Source organism: Penicillium expansum, assembly GCF_000769745.1.
Source record: "Penicillium expansum strain MD-8 chromosome Unknown contig303, whole genome shotgun sequence".
Taxonomy (NCBI): Eukaryota; Fungi; Ascomycota; class Eurotiomycetes; order Eurotiales; family Aspergillaceae; genus Penicillium; species Penicillium expansum.
In genome coordinates this window covers 38495-57259 of record NW_015971364.1, presented here as the reverse complement: position 1 = coordinate 57259, position 18765 = coordinate 38495, and the positions used below count along the sequence as shown (strand labels likewise).

The 18765-nt window shown below is 48.6% G+C and overlaps 7 protein-coding genes across 7 annotated transcripts; 3 read left to right on the top strand and 4 right to left on the bottom strand.

Annotated features, from left to right (window-relative positions):
* Positions 1-1245: 1245 nt before the first annotated feature.
* On the bottom strand, positions 1246-3600 carry PEX2_090070 (neutral/alkaline ceramidase; the record flags this gene model as incomplete). Its single annotated transcript, XM_016746277.1, has 2 exons — positions 1246-3328; positions 3389-3600. The coding sequence occupies 2 exons, from the start codon at positions 3598-3600 to the stop codon at positions 1246-1248; spliced, it is 2295 nt and encodes a 764-aa protein (XP_016597226.1).
* A 797-nt stretch (positions 3601-4397) lies between these two features.
* PEX2_090060 (pre-mRNA-splicing factor SPF27 family protein) lies at positions 4398-5107 on the top strand (the record flags this gene model as incomplete). Its single annotated transcript, XM_016746276.1, has 2 exons — positions 4398-4434; positions 4494-5107. The coding sequence occupies 2 exons, from the start codon at positions 4398-4400 to the stop codon at positions 5105-5107; spliced, it is 651 nt and encodes a 216-aa protein (XP_016597225.1).
* A 672-nt stretch (positions 5108-5779) lies between these two features.
* PEX2_090050 (putative 3-beta hydroxysteroid dehydrogenase/isomerase family protein) lies at positions 5780-7299 on the bottom strand (the record flags this gene model as incomplete). Its single annotated transcript, XM_016746275.1, has 2 exons — positions 5780-6993; positions 7071-7299. 2 exons carry the CDS (start codon positions 7297-7299, stop codon positions 5780-5782), a joined length of 1443 nt encoding a protein of 480 aa, XP_016597224.1.
* Positions 7300-9098: 1799 nt separating this feature from the next.
* PEX2_090040 (MFS transporter) lies at positions 9099-10926 on the top strand (the record flags this gene model as incomplete). Its single annotated transcript, XM_016746274.1, has 3 exons — positions 9099-9361; positions 9421-9797; positions 9857-10926. 3 exons carry the CDS (start codon positions 9099-9101, stop codon positions 10924-10926), a joined length of 1710 nt encoding a protein of 569 aa, XP_016597223.1.
* Positions 10927-11109: 183 nt separating this feature from the next.
* On the bottom strand, positions 11110-11661 carry PEX2_090030 (nuclear telomere cap complex subunit Ten1; the record flags this gene model as incomplete). Its single annotated transcript, XM_016746273.1, has 2 exons — positions 11110-11428; positions 11576-11661. 2 exons carry the CDS (start codon positions 11659-11661, stop codon positions 11110-11112), a joined length of 405 nt encoding a protein of 134 aa, XP_016597222.1.
* A 472-nt stretch (positions 11662-12133) lies between these two features.
* PEX2_090020 (ESCRT-III subunit protein SNF7) lies at positions 12134-13053 on the top strand (the record flags this gene model as incomplete). Its single annotated transcript, XM_016746272.1, has 4 exons — positions 12134-12308; positions 12404-12608; positions 12698-12906; positions 12974-13053. The coding sequence occupies 4 exons, from the start codon at positions 12134-12136 to the stop codon at positions 13051-13053; spliced, it is 669 nt and encodes a 222-aa protein (XP_016597221.1).
* Positions 13054-13958: 905 nt separating this feature from the next.
* On the bottom strand, positions 13959-15922 carry PEX2_090010 (chromatin structure-remodeling complex subunit RSC7; the record flags this gene model as incomplete). Its single annotated transcript, XM_016746271.1, has 3 exons — positions 13959-14571; positions 14632-15760; positions 15874-15922. The coding sequence occupies 3 exons, from the start codon at positions 15920-15922 to the stop codon at positions 13959-13961; spliced, it is 1791 nt and encodes a 596-aa protein (XP_016597220.1).
* Between the last annotated feature and the right edge of the window lie 2843 nt (positions 15923-18765).

Here is an 18765-nt window from a genome sequence, read left to right as displayed (position 1 = left end):
TCTGGAGTTGTAGTTGGCTCTGGAGTTGTAGTTGGCTTCAGACTAGTGGTCGTCCTATGAGTCGTAGTTGGCTGCTGCGTAGTTGGCTTCTGACTGGTGGTTGTCTCATGGACTGTGGTTGACGCATGGGATGTAGTTGGCTTTTGAATGATGGTTAGCTTATTTGTTGACTTAATAGTGTAGAAAAGGGTAAGATACTATTGGATCATCGTACGTAAACGGCATCTGAGTAGGTGCCGCCATAGGCGTGATTTCGGTGATACCGCCACGCCGTTCAATATCAGGCAACAGGGGGAAATGAGTCGGCCCAGATGCCTTCAATGACCGAGATAGCCAGCGAGAGATCGGACCAGCCGAAGCCATCCATGGCAGAAGAAGAAACAAAAAGAACTGAAAGCGAAGCATCCTGATTTAGAAACGAGAGTATTGGAAACGATCGTCGACTTGGGCAAAGTGGGACAGTAAAGAAAATCGGGTGCTCAGTCAAAGATATACTAGAGCATCTGAATAAGATAGTCACAATCTCACGTATAAAAAAGCATGACCAAGGAAAATATCATGTAAATTAATGGGAATGCATAGGTCTAGGAGGCGTCTTGATGGCTTGCAAATGAAAGAACGGCTGGATCACTAGGGACCACAAAAACGAAGGGAAACAAAAGAATGGGGCAAGATGAAGCAACCTGAGACTTTAACAGGAAGGAGATTTTTCTTTCACGTCCCTCGCCGTCGAGGATCCTGGCTGGTATATCTGCACTTGGGCGTTTCATAAGGGGCCAAGTTGGGCTTAGGGCTTCCTGTCAGCCACCCATTGTTCAAACCTTGGCTTTTCCATGAAGAAGCCAAAAATAATACACTGCTATTAGTCCAAGAGGGTCCAGAGGGAAGCGCCATTGCAAGGGGTTCTTTGTGGGACGAAATCTAAGCTAGAAATAGATCGCGCGACAAAGAGACGTTGCAGTAGGCGCCCAGCTCTGGTCGATGGCGCGTGGTGATTGGCCGGCTGCAGGCAGGACCACTTTATTATTATGCTGAGGATTTCATGTTGACATACGAACTGAGTAGATTTGTAAATTAAGAGTATCTAGATAATTCATTTGCTACATGTACGGGCGCGTAAGTGAGGATATAATTACCACGGCCTGATTACTCTATGGGGTCGTACACTTTGGAAATTGGACCATTTGACACCATTCATTCAACCTGCCACCACTTCAGACACTACTATATTATAAATGAGTCAGACTATGAAGTCTTCACTGTAAACATTCCACTCATTCCCTCGAATGGCGAGATTTGGCCAAGGGGATTCTTTGAGTCTCCATAATAATGCATGCGATAGGTCCCAGCCTGCAGGGGGGACGTAGTATCGACACTATAATACTCATTCTCAATCTCCCATTGAATTGTCACTTCACTGTATCCAAGGATCTCATTGGTCCGCTTCCACGTAAAGACCAAATTCCAGTCGCGGTCATTGCGCACGACCTCCCATGCGCCAGAATCACTTTTTCTTTCAACCGCAGCGTAAGTTGATTCGAGGTGCAGATTGTTGCGGGGATTGGCACCCACAAAGGTCGTCTTGACAATATCTCCAGGGCCATAGGGTCCACTGCCTGGGTTTGAAGTCGCATTTCCAAAGTGCCTGCCAATAGGCGCTTCGTCATAGACAACCCCCGTAATGAAGCTCAATGAACGGTTGGTATTGATCGGTGGCGTGGGGCCAGGTTGAATGACTGGAAGTTTGGCAACTTCCGAGGAGCTTCCCAAATATGGCAAGTAAGTGAGGGTCAGATTGACATAGGCGGCCAGTGTGTTAGGGCCGTAGAGTGTGGACGCGCCCTCGTAGCGCTGAGCACCGTACTCTTCCTCTGTTGCCACGTAGTGAGCATAGCTGTTGGATGGGGCTCCTAGTACCACTAAAGGGTCGGAAACAGAAAGGTGCTCATTTGCTCCTTTCGCAATAGCCTCCTTCCAACGTCGCCCAGACATCGTGGTAGCTTCGCTAGTGGAGATAACGAGGAACAGCTGACCCACTCGCAAGACCTGGATATCAACAATATCCGCGGCCCATGGATAAGGTTCAGCGAGGGTGCCGATATCCAATAGCACGTCCTTGGGGCTTTGGCACTGCTGCTGCGTTTCACTGGGCTGGTGGATAAGTGCACGCGCAATCTGCCACAGGGGGTTGCGTTCGGATGGACTAGTAGCATTTTGAGTAAAGTCAAAGGCACCGGGTCCATCTGTAGTTCCGGCAGCAAAGGAGTACCCCAGAGCCGCAGGACAAGTCGTCAACGTACTAGAGTTGAATGGCGAGGGGAAAGTGTAGCCATTCATGTCTTGATATACATGGAAAGACTTCACCACGGAACCTCCAGTGATTTGTATAGGGGTGGTGTGCATCTCTTCGTATAGCTTCTTTGCTGCTGAGTACTGGCGGCGCCCAATCTCGAAGCAGCTCTTCGCTCCATTGTCCTTCTCACGGAAGAATGGACCTCGACCATGACAATCTTCGTTTCTGCCACCGCAGGTGCTATCTTCATATCGACACATCTCTCCGGAGCAGTCTTCGCACCAAGCCCCCAGGATATTAGGGGATGTGTCTCCAACATTGGCTTGAGAGAATCCAATTACGGCATCTTCGGTAAACCTCGCATCGCCATCAATGCTGCGTTCGAAGAGGTAAGCTGCGACACCTTTGTTATCGCCACTGACCAGAGTGTTATTGTTGTACATAGATGTGCCATGAACCGGGAACCATGTTAGGACAGCCGCTGTTCTGTTGTCGGATTCGCGATCAAATCGTATGAGCGACAGCGATTTATCAACATTGGCAGAATACCGCGCCCGTTCTTGCTCGGGATTACGCTCGTATGAAAAGGGACTGCGATTTGTATTGGTGTCTTGCAAGTCGATGGATCCAAAAGAGAGCCGACCCGGTGCCAAGTTCTCATGGGCGCGGATAATTGATAAAACAGTGCCGTCGACAATGGCTTGATAGCTTTGCTTGTTGAAGCCCAATGCCGGGATCTGAGGCAGCAAGTAGTTCATCCACGCTCCAGGCCCGGAGTGCGAATGTGTCCCCGTCATTGCGACGTTGCGTTCGCCGTACCGTGCATAGTTCCCGCCGAGCGCAGTGAGACCCTCCAGGACACCATGTCGCACGGCCGTGTCACCAGCAAGTGTATCGAGAACCAGGTACACAAAAGTGTCATCGGGCTTGTTTGGGTCTGCGAAGATGAAGGCCCTAGAATACAGTCTCTGCTTTAGACCCGTACCTAGTTGGTCCAAACTAGCATAGCCAGCGAGAGCAAGCTCCACAACAGGCCTAGTAATCATGTTAGCCAATTTAGTACACTGACATGTCGAAATTGAAGCATAAGCATACCCAGTTACGTCTGCCTTACCCGCTCCAACCAAAAAGATATCATCAGCTGCCACCGCGTTCGCTCTGCTTTTCCACAGATTGAAGTTTGAACTAAAGCTAGGCAAAGACGACTGTGAGTGGCTATCAAGCTTGAATACTGCAATCAGCTGGAAAAACACTAGCACCGCAAGAGTCACCCCAGCAAAGGTAACGCCCATGCGAAAGTTGGCCATTATTGGAAGTATTTACCAATATATCCCAAGTAATATAGAGTTATGACATCCGCTGAAAAGATGCGTTGAGTAACTGTAGCCCTTGAATAGTGGAAATCCCCCAGGGAGATACGGGTTCTTATATAAGTACACTTGGTGGGCGATACGGTGGGAAGACGAACGAGCTACCTGAAGATCATTGCTCAAGTACCCCCAAGCTTGGGAAAGACACCGAAAATTGGTGTACATACAGCACTTGGTAGGTGACATTCATCTAAGCGATGTACAAGGGGGTTGGGATCGTCATCCATTGAATCCCGCAGACCAAAAGGGAATAGACTTTCGCTGCCTTCCCCCCGGCACGGGGGAATGAGATGTGCTCATGTGCCCGCGGTACATGTGAAGACTGGATTACCTCGACTTTTAGCCACTCGATGAGCTGAGTTACGACTCAGGAACCTCGCGTAAAAACAATCTAAACTGGATAGGATCGTCATTGCATAGAGGGTAATGTCATTCGCCCAAGCATTTCCCCGGATTCCCAACCCCTGGTTTTTGCTGTAGCAATATATATAGCATATCTCATGACTCAAATGTAGTCATGAACGCACCCATATTGGATATATTAATTAACCCACAAATTAGGTACACGGTTCACCTTCCGTTTGTTTATATAAAAGCAGAGGTCACGTGGCTGAGATTAGCTGAGTCAGTCGTTCTCACCTCGCCGCCTTTCTCACCGCCTTCGTGTAGCAATGGTTCTCAGATTAATCTACAGGTCTTGAGTCCTGACATCCATACAAGAACATTTCTCCAAAATGCCGTTAATCAACGAATCCCATGACTCGCTGCCATGTATGTACCCAGAGTAGACATGGCACATACTTTGAAACCCTAATTACTAACCTTCGAAGATATCGACGCGGCGCCCACTGCGTCCGCGCAAGCACGAGCGCAGCAGCTCATCAACGCAGAGCTATCCCCGGAGCACACATCCACAATGCACCCCTGGATCCCGGAAGCGCCAGAACCCAAATTCTCTCAATTCATTCAACAAGAACTCTCGCGCAAAGCGCAAGGAGCGCCTCTCACAGGCGGAATCGACCTATCCCGTTACGAAGCACCAGAGGCCCCGACTCGCGCATCAGACACCGACACGCCCGATCTAGACGCGTGGCGCCAGACTTTGCAGAAGGCATATGCTTCAAGCTCGCATCTATCTAAGCGCCACGAGAACCTGTCTCTGCTAGAAGAACATGGCAAGAACGCTTGGCTGATTGGCAATTCACAGCTTGAGCAGATACTCGGTTCTCTCGAGAAGGAGTTGGCAGAGACGAAGGAGGCTTCTGAGCAAGTGAACAAGCAGAGAAAAATTGCGCAGGAGGTGAGCCAGGGTGAGCTAGTCAGTCTGGAGGAGACGTGGAAGAATCGTCTTGGAGCGATTCTTGATGTTGAAGTGGCATCCGAGCGTCTGCGCATACAGCGTCTTGGCTATATGCGTCAAGTGGCTCAGCAACAGAGTCGTTAAGGGATAAATTTCGTCTTGTTTGTTTACTATCTTTCTGAGAAATGAAAGCTTGTCATTCTAGCGACCTCCTGCTGCTGAGGGATTTCATGTTCTTGGTTGCACAGTCTGCTTGGTGAAACGCTTGCATGGTGCAGTGCCATGTGTGCGACTTGAGAGTTACCACGGATTTGTTCCTTCGTCCATAGGCACTTTGGGAAGTGGCCTATGTGGATCCCTCTTGCTTTTGCCCCGAGGGCTTAAGCTCGCCCACACGGCTTATCAACACTGGGCTCTTGGTTTGTTTCCGCAGAGTGTCCCGAGGTCAGTGCAACCATCAATCTCAAGTTGCGACTATCTATGGGGGTTTTATCAATAGCCACACCAGCTTTAAGAAAGCCTTTGCGTCCAAATGAAGATTGAGAAGGAATGAGACCTTGCTATGGCCGGGTACTGCTGGTCGGCTCCGGCTATTCCAACCTTGGAAGTTGCAGAATATTCAATGAGTGATATATCCTACCAGAGCCCTTCTCTTCAAATATGATTCCATTTCATGCCGCACCGTGTATCAATTTAGAACCAAACCCCTAAGACCAAGTACAGATTGACTTGCACGCCAAATCATGCTCATAAAAAAACTAACCTAGTGTATGCTCTTCTACTCAGATCTCAAGTAGATCGGTCAAACTTGAATCCTCACAATACCCTCGGCATAGCCACATCAACACCATCTTCCGCAACCTTTACAGGGCCCAACCGTATCTTCTTCCCCCTGACCTCAACCCCCTCCCCCTCAGCCTTAGTGTTCCAGTCCACAAGCCGCCGACACAGACCCTCAAGAGTGTTCAGGGGCGGGTTATATCCCAATCCACCCATCTCAGGCGCCAGCTTCGCGCGCGAATCATCAGCAAACACATGAACATTGATAATAGAGAATAGCGAGGGCTGAAGCTGCCCAATATCCCCCGACAACCTCGGCAGAAACCAAGAGAGATATCTGTACTGCAAGAAGGTGTACATCTCAACAAAATACGCAACCACCAACAAGGGCAAGGGCTGCACCTCTGGAAACGAAAGCGGCGTGCTGGACAACGTCGTGAGTAACGTGTACAAATCATCAAACGCAATTGCCGGGTTGGGGTCGCTGACGGTGAACGCCTGGCCCCCTGTATTCGGGAGCTGCGAACCAGGCTCGCTCTGCTGGATCAAACGTTGTTCGTACAAGAGGTGTGCGATCGAGACGTTTTCAGCATGCACGAAACTTTGCAGCATCGGACGAGCCCAGGTCGGACTGCCTCCGTTGCGGAGGTAAAGGCCCGTGATAACGTTGTTCGCTTGGCCACCTGTGCCATAGACGCCGTTTGTAGGGCGGATGCAGCCGGTGCGGAAGTTTTCTGCTGGGTTATCTGCTGCGCGGACGAGAAGCTCTGCTTCGGATTTGGTTACGGCGTAGTTGCCGAAGAATTCGTAGTGGGATTCAGGCAGTTTGGTGCTGTCGCTGATTACTTGGACTACGCGCTTGGGCTGGGTCGCCCACGGCGCGATCCAGAAGGTTGGCTGGTGCAGGGCGATAGAGCCTGAGGATGTCCAGATGAAGGCTGTGGCGCCGGCGGCTCTTGCGGCGTTCAGGACGTTCCGTGTGCCGTCGATGTTGACTTTGCTGCTGAGTGGCAGAAAACTTTTGAGCCGGTCCTGGGGTCGGATTATGGCTGCGGTGTGGTAGACTGTTAGGGCAAGGCTGGTGACATTGGCTGGCCATGGCTCTTCGAATGCTGTTGTTACTGCGAGCTTGTCGGTGATGTTGGTTTTGGTCCAGCGCACGCCTTTGTTAAGGATATCCTGCTCTGGGGACATCAGGTCTAGAATGCGAATGGCCTTGGGATCTTCACCCCGTGTGAGAAGATGCGAGACTATCCAAGCGCCAATTAGACCTATAGTTTGGCCTGTCAGCGGGTGGGTATGAGGAGTGGCTGGTATCTATACGTACCAGTTCCGCCTACGATCACATATCGTCTGGATTGTTTTGGTGGCAAGCTCTTGGTCACATCGATGGGGGTTTCCAGGCTCTTCTTATAGGCTGCTTTGATTTCTTCGACAGTCCAGCGATGAGGTGATAGTTTCTGTGCCTCTTCGGGGACTACTTTCATAGCAGAGTTAACATGCCACATATAGAGAGCACCCAGTCCAGCCAGGCCGGTTGTTATAAGCGACGTCATGGTAGTTGGACAGTTACAGAATACTTTGTCCACGGTTGCAGTCCCACAGAGGGTTTTAAAGAAAGGTCACAAGGGAGTACAAAAAGTTTGGCATTTGCTATACGGCTGTTTGAAGGTCTAGATTGAAATCAATCTGTTTCGGATAGGATATTGAAACATCACGATCTGGATCAGGTCCATTCCAAGGTTTCGGGTCGCTTAGATCTTAGTTCACTTCGGCTACGTTTAAAATAAGAAACAAGCGGCCCTAGACCATTTTTGTAGCCAGTGCGAGCGCCTCATTTGGAGCAAAGTGGTGGAACTATCATATCCAGGGTCTCCGTTTGTCACTAATCTTGTAAGACAAAAGATTTTACTAAAGCTCTGAGATTAGAAGTAGCGTCGGCTAAGTCTCGGCTATATAAGCGAAGAGTGCCTATCTTAGTATCCATGGATTGATATTAAACGAATGATAGGCTTTCCTCGGGGATTTCTCCAGTCCCTTATCCCTGGTTATAGCCTTTCTCGCATTTTTCCGCCGTCTATCTATGAAACTGAGAAGGAGTGGGGGGAGGGTGTTATAATAAAAAGACATCACAAGGCCGCAAACGCGGCCGACTAATCTTGTTTTATAGATCACATATGAAACTATGCACATGTACTATGCACATGTACTGTACAACTCGGAATCGGAAACCTTCCGCAGTACATATATTACATAGAAGTACTCCGTACTCCGTACATACTCCGTCGTTGGAATTGAAATTGAAATTTCTTATTTCCAACCGGCTATTTTTCCGGTTCCAGAGCCTTTCGGAGAACCCACTTTAAACTGGATGTCCGATATCTACTCCGTACGAACATACAACATACAACATACTCCGTAGTAAGTACTCCGTACTTCATATTCTAGGGTTAAACTATTACATATAATTGTATGTAAACCCATGCCAATATGAGAAATACAAGTACAACTCTATATAGAACATAATATTTCACACGGGCAGTATTCGGCAAACCGGCACACTACAGCTCAGGCTAGAGCCCACATATGCATCCTTCGGGCCTACTACTAGGCCGTGTGGAGACAAATTGGGTCGGAACACACACGTTTTCTCTTATGGGGATATCACGCCATGACGGAGCTCTTTGCCCATGGGGAAATCCTATGCCAAGGGTTTGTAGAATAAAGAGCAACTGTAGGTATTAGGAGAATCCGATACCCTGATACTCTATTGCCTTATTTATACAATAGAATCTCCACAGAGTGGGAAATAAAACCATCCTTGTTCAGAGCTATAGGTGATCTTCTTGGCACGGCGACAAGTCCTGCAAGCCCTGCCACCCCAGCTCGTCCTCGTCGAATATGCTTATCACCGACTCTCGGCCCCACATTTGAAAAATTCCGAGTCTGAAGTGATTTTGATGATAAATGTCTGGGATTTCTATCTTCCGTTATAATCTGTGTCAGTTTGGAGAGCTTGCGGTTGATACTTAAAGCAACCTCGGCTTCGGGATTTCGGTCTACATTTGCAATTCCACCATATCTCTATAGAAATAGAGAACGACACAACTCTACTACGGCCTTACTTCGGGGTTTGAATCTAACAAAGGGACCTTTTACTCCCATTTCCCCTATTTTCTTCACTACAACCCCAAATATTGGAGTAACTTGTTCATTCAATCTTCGGTATACACTCAAATAAGCTCCCTGAGCACTGTTTTACTGCATTAAACCCCATTCATCCAAGCTTCCGGGCATGGCAGCTCAACGCTCCAATTTGGAGGGCCAAGATAAATGCTCAAAAAACACCGCAAGCATGTCCCAAAAGACAGACTCTATCGAGTCGATTTCCACGGTAAACTCGCAGACCGAACGCGATGCGATAGGAAAGACACTGACAGCTCGTGCATCGCACATGTCACTGTCGGAGCGTGTAACGACAATCGCAACCAATGCCACCGCCGACCCTGACTATGAGGTTGACTGGGATGGCGACGATGACCCTGACAACCCCAAGAACTGGAATTTCAAGTATAAGTCCATGGGCATCTTGTTTCTATCATGGAACACTCTCATCGTGTAAGTTTCTATCTTGAAAGTTTGAAAGCACGAGGTTCTCTAGCTAATAAACTCGAAAGCGTGTTATATTCGACTTCTTATACATCAGGCATTGCATTTATGGCCGAGGAATTCGGCCAATCCAATACTATCGTCACCCTTGGCTTGACCTTCTATCTGTTTGGTCTTGCCATTGGGTCCATGTTCATGGCCCCTTTGAGCGAGGTCTACGGACGGAAACCTGTCTGTGTACTTTGTCTAGCCGTGTTTACAATCCTGATCATCCCCTGCGCGCTCGCAAAGTCTGTCACCGCATTGATTGTCGTTCGCTTTATCGCTGCTTTCTTCGGCAGTGTCATGATCTCTACCGCTCCCGGTATGGTGGCTGATTTGGTGGATGATGAGCATCGTGCTCTGGCGATCTCTGTTTGGAGTATTGGGCCACTCAATGGACCAGGTTTGTTCTTCACTCATTCTCTTTACCAATACAACGAGTCCATTTCTAACAGGATACAGTCATCGGTCCGGTTATTGGAGGCTTCGTCACTCAATATCTTGGCTGGCGCTGGATGTGCTGGATTGCGCTCATTCTCTCTGCTGTTGCCTTGGTCTTTGCTATCCTGCTCAAGGAAACCTACGCACCGACCCTTCTCCAAAAGAAAGCCGCCAGACTCCGCAAGGAGACCGGCGATTCCCGCTGGTGGAGTCGCTACGACCAAAAAGCGAGCCTTCCCGAGATCCTCAAGCTGAACCTCAGCCGGCCGTTTGTAATGGCAGTTACCGAACCAATCTGGCAAGTGTCTTACCCCTATATCTTCCACAATAACCCACAAAACATGAAACTAATCCCCTTCAGCATCTTCTGGAACATCTACATCGCAATCATCTACGGTATCCTGTATCTCTGTTTCGTAGCCTACCCAATTGTCTTCCGCGACATCCGCGGATGGCAACTGGGTATGTCCGGGCTTGCCTTCCTAGGAATCGGTATCGGCGTTGTCCTCACAATCGCCTGTGAACCTTTAATCCGACGATTGATCAACAGTCACGCCAAAGACCCCGAGACCGGAAAAGTTTACCCAGAAGCAATGGTGTCGTTTGTCTGCATCTGCGCAGCGATGATCCCAGTCGGTGAGCTCTGGTTTGCATGGACCTGCTCCCCAGCCTCGATCCATTGGATCGCGCCCGTGCTTGCGGGTATCCCGTTCGGCGCGGGGAACACCGGTGTCTTCATCTATGCGTCCAACTATCTGACTCACAGTTACGGCATGTATGCTGCTTCTGCTTTGGCGGGCAACTCGGTTATTCGGAGTATCCTCGGTGGTGTTTTGCCTCTTGCTGGCGCGTCTATGTATGCCAGCCTGGGACCGAATTGGGCGGGCACTCTGCTGGGAGTGTTGGAGGTTATTATTGTCCCGATTCCGTTTGTGTTTTATAAGTATGGCCACAAGATTCGCATGAAGAGTCCCCTCATTGTGCGCATGCAGGAGGAGAAGACGAAGCTTGAGGGGAAGCGGGCTAGAAGGCAGATTCAGCTTCAGCAGGCGAATCGGTCGGATGAGGAGAAGGTGGCAGAGGTGGTTTAGGGTTGCTTTTGAGGGATTTTTTGCCTGATGTTCTGATTTACGTCTTGATACCCTTCACCTTATATCTGAGGTGCTCGAAAAGTAATTATTTAGCAAAGTATCTAATGCAGAGACGCTCCATTAATGTCCGATTGGTTATGAGTTCCATGTAATCCTTTGAGCTAATATAGATTTCTTTTTTTTTCAGTGAGTGAACTGTATCATCCGCTCGACATGCTGAGAATTGCAAAGGATTCGCTCATACTCCCCAATGGCAATAGCTCCCGCCAGAAAGACCATGATCGCCTCAATATACACTGGACGAGGGGTGACCGTAGAAGGCCTCTGACTCGGCCGATTCGCGTCATCGGGAGTCGAAGAGAATGAAGATGGTGGCAGCACCGGCTCCGATTCTCTGACATAGCCCACGACATTCAGCCATGTTCCAACGCGAAGTTCTTCAGCGGTCAGGTCCTCAAGGAGGGCATTAATGTCGACAGAAACAGAAGGCGGAGCTATCTTGCTGCGTGGGTAGTTATGCTCCAGTATCAAATGGCCGGTAGTGATGGTATAATGTGTCACACTATGAGTATACAAGGACGTATATCATCGTTAGTATTGGAAAGCCTTGACTTTTTACTATTCTGTTCTCTCTCTGGGCCTGACGCACCAGCCAAGGAAGCGGATCTTCGAGTCCGCCTGTAGAGATGAGAGATCAGAGAGGAACACGCGAGTCGAGGGGCGCGGCCCATTCATCTCTGCGCTAGTTGAAGAAGATGCTCAACATTGTAAAAGTGTGAAGATTGAAAGAAAAGAACAAGAGGCAGCTCACAAGGTCGCAAATAGAACAGTCTTGTTGGCGCACGTGACTGGCCTTACCGTGTATGTCATAGGCTCAGCGAGGGGAAAGTCGGCCTCCCCTCCACTTTGCATTCATCCAGAAATTATCCTTGGAAGCGCACTCTGCGAGTCGTGTGCTCCAAACATATTGGTCATTCGGAGCTTATTTTCCGCCTTTTTCTTACTTTGCCTGTCAGCTCACTGACTTTGCCTGGAGCCTATCGCTCCACCTGACTTGCAGCAAGGAAAACAACCAACCTACTCTTCTCTCCTTAGTGACTTCGTATTTTCGGCGGCTGGTCTCCTTTGGACATATTAACTGACTACCGAGGCTTATCCTGCTTATTTATTCGCTTCGTTTTCCAGTTACACAGACACCAACATCACCATGTGGTCTTGGTTTGGCGGGGCCGCCGCTCAGAAGCGGAAGGATGCGCCCAAGAACGCTATCCTACAGCTGCGCGAGCAGCTGGATATGCTGCAGAAGCGCGAGAGGCATCTTGAGACCCAGATCTCAGAACAGGAGGCTATGGCGCGGAAGAACGTTAACACAGATAAGAATGGTATGGTTGCGGATCTTGCAGATTGTTGCTGGACATCTATTTGAGAGTTACGGATGGTGACTAACTATCGGTTCTTCTACTGTTGTGTTGAATAGCCGCCAAAAATGCCCTCCGACGGAAAAAGGTCCACGAGAAGAATCTCGAGCAGACAACAGCCCAGATTATGCAACTCGAGCAGCAGATATACTCCATCGAAGCCGCAAATATCAACCACGAGACTTTGGCTGCTATGAAGCAGGCTGGTGCCGCTATGAAGCAGATTCATGGTGGAATGAAGCTCGAGGATGTCGACAAGACCATGTACGTGGAATCTCTTATCCCTTATCTAACATATTGCCATATCGTGGCTCTTTGTTACATCATATTACAGCCATACTGATATCTCACAGGGAGGAACTCCAAGACCAGCATGCGCTCAGCGCCGAGATTGGAAGCGTCATCACCAGTTTCCCTATCGGCGAACAGCCGGACGAGGAAGAGCTCGATGCCGAATTGGAGGGCCTGGAGCAGGAAGCTATGGACGCAAAGATGCTTCACACTGGGACCGTGCCGGTGGGCAGTCAACTGGACCGGTTACCAGCTGCGGGGAATACAGATCGTAAGTGGGAACAGGAGCCCTACACACATTTATCACATATATCATTCACTAACCGGCTTGCCTATAGTCAAACACCCCGCCAAGGCACAAGAGGAAGACGACGAGGAAGCCGAGCTGGCAAAGTTGCGCGCGGAAATGGCCATGTGACAGCCTCTTACTTTCCGCCACGCGACCAATGCAGCCTCATTTCCGTTGAAGTCTTACCCTTTTTCTCTTCTTTTTTCCTTGTCTTACCCTCGCATGCATGACCCGGCCGTTTTATCAAGCAAGCCCTTGTCTCCTTTTGGTTCCCGGTGCTGATGCATCGGTTACCCTCCTTTATTACCTCTATCTCCTTGTTGTTTCTCTCCCATCCCCTCCATACGATCCGACGCTACCAGGTATCTCCAAGGTCTCACGTCGATCTGTGTTGTCTTGTCTTCTGTCACTTTTTCTATCTGGCTGTTCCACTCCTCAACACCCTTTTTCAAGCCAACTCCCTCGATCTCTTGGGTGCATGTTTATTTTCGCTTTGTTTTTAAATGGAGTTTTAGATGACCTCGGTTTTTCTTTCTTTTATTTATTTGTGTAAGCTAAGTTATTAATTTCAAAGTTTCAGCTTGGGATATGCATCCATAACTTGAGTTGTAGGTCATCAGTATACCACGGCTAGAAGAGACATATAGACGAGATGATTTCTCAGGGCTGCTGGTGAGAAGCTATTCATAACGGAGCTCTAGAAGAGATAGACATACATAATGTTGTCGTGGAAAAAATTTGGTTCATTATTATCTAAAAGTCCATCACTCAAAGCCAAATCCAGTCATGTAGAACCAGCATTCGAGGACCGAAAAAGAAAGAAAAAAAACCAGTCAATACATCATGGTGATAGGCAAAGATCTATCCAAGGCATATGTTGAGAAAGCGAAAGCAGACTCAGAAGCAGAAAGAAAGAAAAAAAAAACTCCAGCGGCTTTCGCCTGCCATGTCCAGCCACCCACCCCATGCTAACCCATAAATTTCGCCGACGCGCAAGAATCTGAAGAAGAAAAAATATAAATCAGTTACAGGATTTACGGGTACCAGGCGTAGCTCTTAGTTGGTTGAGTACGCTCGCCATCCGTAGTCTCGGTAGTCCATTTGGACTTCCATTCAACCTCCTGTGCCGCAGCATCAATGAGAGCTTCCTTGCACTCTGGCGGAAGCAACTGGAGAATCTCTGGAGTCATGAACTCGGGATGCTCGGGGTTGGCGACACTGACCAAGCCGTTGGGACCAATATCGTGCACATCGCCGTCAGGGCCCGGGATACCCATGTTTGAATAGGGCGGAGATTCATAGACGATGTCCTGGATGACGTAGCGGTCATGGAGATGAGCGGAAACAGGGGAAAAGGTAGTGACGGGGCTTTCGATGGATGTTTCGCCAGTGGTAGCCTCGTGCGATTCTTGGGTTTCGTGGGAGGTATGATTTTCATGATCGGAAGGAGAGCCTCCGTTGGAGAGGTTCAATGAGTTCATATTCGTCGTCAACTCTGTCGGAGCGGTCGCCGGAGCAGGGGAAACGCGTTCCCAGCGGGCGTGAGTTGGCTGCATGATCTTCGGGTGCTGCATAATATTGGTGTGGACATCGTATACACCACCCAGATTCGCACGGCGCATTTCGCCGAGCTTTGAGTTAAAGTTGCTATACTATGCATTAGTCGACAGGTCCCAACGGGTTGCTCGCTATCAAATATAGACTCACCTTGCAGCCCGGGCATGCTCCAGCATCCAGTTATCATCAGTGACTGGTACACGGCGTTTCTTGGTATCAACTGGCTTTCCACCAACAAGCGGGACCGCAGGCGCATTTGTGTGATAAACACTGCTCGCGCCGTGCCAGGCGACATACTGATTTCTGTTGTAGGTTTCTCCAGGTCCAGGCAATCTGTCTTCCGGAACGACCAACTCACCCTCCACATCGCCGCGCTCACGAGCAGCAGTTTCGTCATAGTCGTCGGTGATCTTCTTGCCACCGACAATAATTTTTGCGCCAAACTCGCGGAACACTGATCGCGCGGTGACAACACCGATGGCTCGTCCCTTGTAAGAGTGGGGAATGAGATCGCGTTCAATCAAATCACGCTTGGCATCATCGTCGATGATGATCTTGTACAGCATCTTGTGCTTCTGGAAGAACAAGTACGAGTCACGGAAGCCAATGCAGCGGGCCGGTTCAGTCGACAACATGTAGAGGCGGTCTCCGCGACCAAGGATCTTGAAGGTACGAACTCGATACTCACGTCCCCCTTGTAGGTGGCCATTCTCGTCGACCTTAGTAGCACCAATTGGGTCGGGGGGGATCGACACTTCGTCGTTGATTACATCCATCATGTTTCCTTCCTTGTCGACAGGTACCTGGGTAAGATGGGAGGGGCCACGGTTGCGTGCCCAGCGCCCACCGCTGGCAGCAGGGCGACCGCGCCGTCTTTTGACTGGTGTAGTGACTCGAAGTGGCTGCTCGCCGTCGGCCGGATCCCATTCAGGTCGAGGGTTCTTAGGCGGGCGACCAATGCGACGCTTGCCGCGGGGCGGAAGTGATGGGCGGCCAGGTCCATAGGAAGGTGTGTTGTCTGTGTCGGCAAGGATTGAGTCTTCTGCGGGGGTTGCAACACTCAATTCTTCCTCTGGCTTGTGTGTGGCAGGTGTTTCGGGAGCCTGAACTTCTGCGCTTTCGGCTTCAAGTTCGGGTTTAGTTTCAGGTTCATCCTCGAGTTCGACGTCGGGATCTTTCTCGGGGGAGTCTTCTTGTTCGTCTATGGGCGAGGAGGGCTGAGATGAAAGGACATCGACCATCTCCTCGTCAGACCCATCTGGAATTGAAGGTACATTTTCTAAAGCTGGTTAGTCGCAAACGCGTCTAAGGGGAAGGTAAAATTCAACGTGTAGAAGAAGGGACGGGTGCTTGTGGCAGGTGCGGGCTAATGTGGGGTTGGGATCAACTCACTTATCGACTTTGCAGCCGCTTGGGCGGCCGCCCTTAGCTTTCGTGGCATTTTGACGATAGTTGGTCGATATGCTGGGGAAGCGCAAATGGGGAGGAATAGCTGTTTTGCGAAGGGCCGAAGTTTTTCCGGTTGCCTTACAAAAGCTGCAAACGCGGCAAACATGAAGTAGTGTAAACAATGCAAACTCGTGTATGCTCTATGATATCATATGCTCCCTACTCCAACGGAGCATTTCGGGTTGCACATCTGCCCGGCCGTTGATCGGCCTGCTTCCTGACTAATTTTTTCGATATTGTTCTTTTCCAATTCTAGACCCTCAACCGCCATTGCCGTCTCAAAATGTCCATATTAAATTGATACCATAGGCTGCCCACACAGGACAGCATCTCAGGCTTTGTGTTACCCTCTAGTTGGCTAGTATGGGAGTGCGGGGATCCAATGCCCAAGATGAGTTCATCTATGGGTCTACATGTTAACAAAACCCCGTAAATGCTCACCGGTCGTTTAGTGCACCGTTCTCTCCCGAATTGCATTACCAGTATTAGGTTTCAATTGCATCCATCCAACCAAGAAACGACTTCATCGAAATGTATAGGTTAATTTCTTGTGTAACCAGTGACCTCATTCTGTGCCTCTATATGCTGTCAATCTCCAATATCACATGTGAGAGATAGCTACTGAGTCGAACTCCCTAGGAGGCTTGAGCGAACCATATCCCGGGTCAGTAGGAAAGTCGCTTGGACCAGGTTGTATATGGACAACATCTGAATTGTCCCTATTAGCAGCAAATTTGGATTGCGTGATAGCATAGCATATTAGAAGCCATGCTTCTCTTTTCGGCCCAGCAACCGAGGAAACCCGAATTCGTTAATTTAATAACGTCCCTGGGAATATATTTGTTCTGATCGCGTAAATTTTCTGCAGACAGCTGGAAGCTTGAGAAAAATCATGTTGAGTGGCTTTCAAAGGTGCTTACTTTGTTGTACGGAGTACAAGCCCGCAGATCATGTCCCAGTGCAGATGACCTGACCTACAAATTCAATCCAAGCTCAGACTCGGTCTTTTGCATAACGGAAAATGCACCTTGAAATCATGCAGGTCTCGGCTGTACACCGATGGAGGTTGTATACCACGAAGTTTCTCAAGATGCCCAATATCGGGGTATGAACCGCACGAACCCTGGCAAATGCACATCAATACGCACTTTTAGCATGCAAGTCCAGGGCATGAGGAAATCAGATATCATCCTTGAGCCAACGCCTTGGATCTTTATTCCCATAGCATACCATTCGTCATACTACATCAACTCAAGGGAGGTTGCGGAAGGCAAGCGTCGATCGCTTCTTTATCCCCCAACTATTCAAGGGGATAGATACTATAAGCCGAGGGGCCAAAACGGAGATCGGCAATAGCTCTCTCTAGCGTCTCTTTTCCTTCTACATTTATCGCACTCCGTACAGTGGCAGCAAGCTCACTTCAGTGGCACGTACATCAATAATCACGCACAACCCGGGTCTTAAATCCGCCGAACCACATGTTAGCGTAGAGGCTGGGACCTCACAGTGCGCCCCGATGACGCATGTGGAGGCCTTGGAGCATCCCACCGCGGCCACAGCATATCTCACAATTCACTTGGTATGCAGATGCAAGGGGAGCTAAGAGCTAGACTCGGGCCATATTGAAAGCCGAGAGGTTGTCGCGATCTCGCGATGTGTGGATCGGAACTCGATCTATGGGTTTCACAATCAATCAATTTATATTTAATTATTTTATGGAAAAGAATTCTAAGTAATTTTACCTTAATGTGTAATGTGCAGATAGACTAAAATGTATACAACGTACTATCTCGAGTCATATATACTGGTGCTACTAGGTTAGAAATTGGAAACCATCTAAATACAACATATAAGAAGCGGTCTATCGCTACATCGGATACTTCGATGTTGTCATGAGATACCCCGCTGTGAGAGTGGAGAGAGAGAGAGAGAGAGAGAGAGAGATTCGGAGCGCGATAAGAGATGCGGGATAAAAATACTAGCCAAAGAAGAAAAGGGCGCATGCTGAGAGGCGAATTCCTCTCAGCCTCTGAAAAGATATCTGATATAGCCACATGTTCTTGGGAGTCTCATGTCATTCGGACTAATGGCCGTGACCTGAAAATGCAATAATCTTGTTTTTCTTCACATTTTAGAAAATGAAATTAGAAGAGTAATAAGGGTAACTAGGGTAACCAGGGAAATAAGGGAAATTAAGGATCAAAGGAAGAGGAAATAGATCCCTTCCGGGCAATTCTCTTGATATCTACGGAGTACCTAGGTACAACATAGGGCTATTCAATATTGTCACCCATCTTGGGTCTCCACATGACGTTAGTCTTTGATATTTCTTGGTATTTCCCATTTCTGATTTCTAATAATCTCTCATTTCTCATTCATTTCCCCTCTTCAGGAATAAATATATATACAAATTAGGAAATAAGGCGAACCTAGATGACTTGGTGTTTGGGAATACAAGAATGCATTAATATCCTTTATTTTTAGTTCCGGTCCTTTTTAGAACCTTGATCTTATGGTCAGCTTCAGCTTCATTCAGCTGGGTTATATATATATATAAGATCATTATCTTATATCTTATCCATGGATGTATGAGCCTATGCCCCTTAATAATACACCACCGCCCGGAAACATGGACTATCAGTGAAAGCCTTTTTTTATTTTTTATCTTTCAGTGGGGGTTTCTCTATTACCGAAAGAGATTCCCACTTGTCCAGGGCTAAATCCAAAAGAAAACTTATCGACTTTCTCCAAATCTCTCCCCAAAGAGAATAAAATCAGAATAAAATCAAATTTCATTTTTCTTGGGGAAAATCCGAACGGGTTCAAATCCATCCC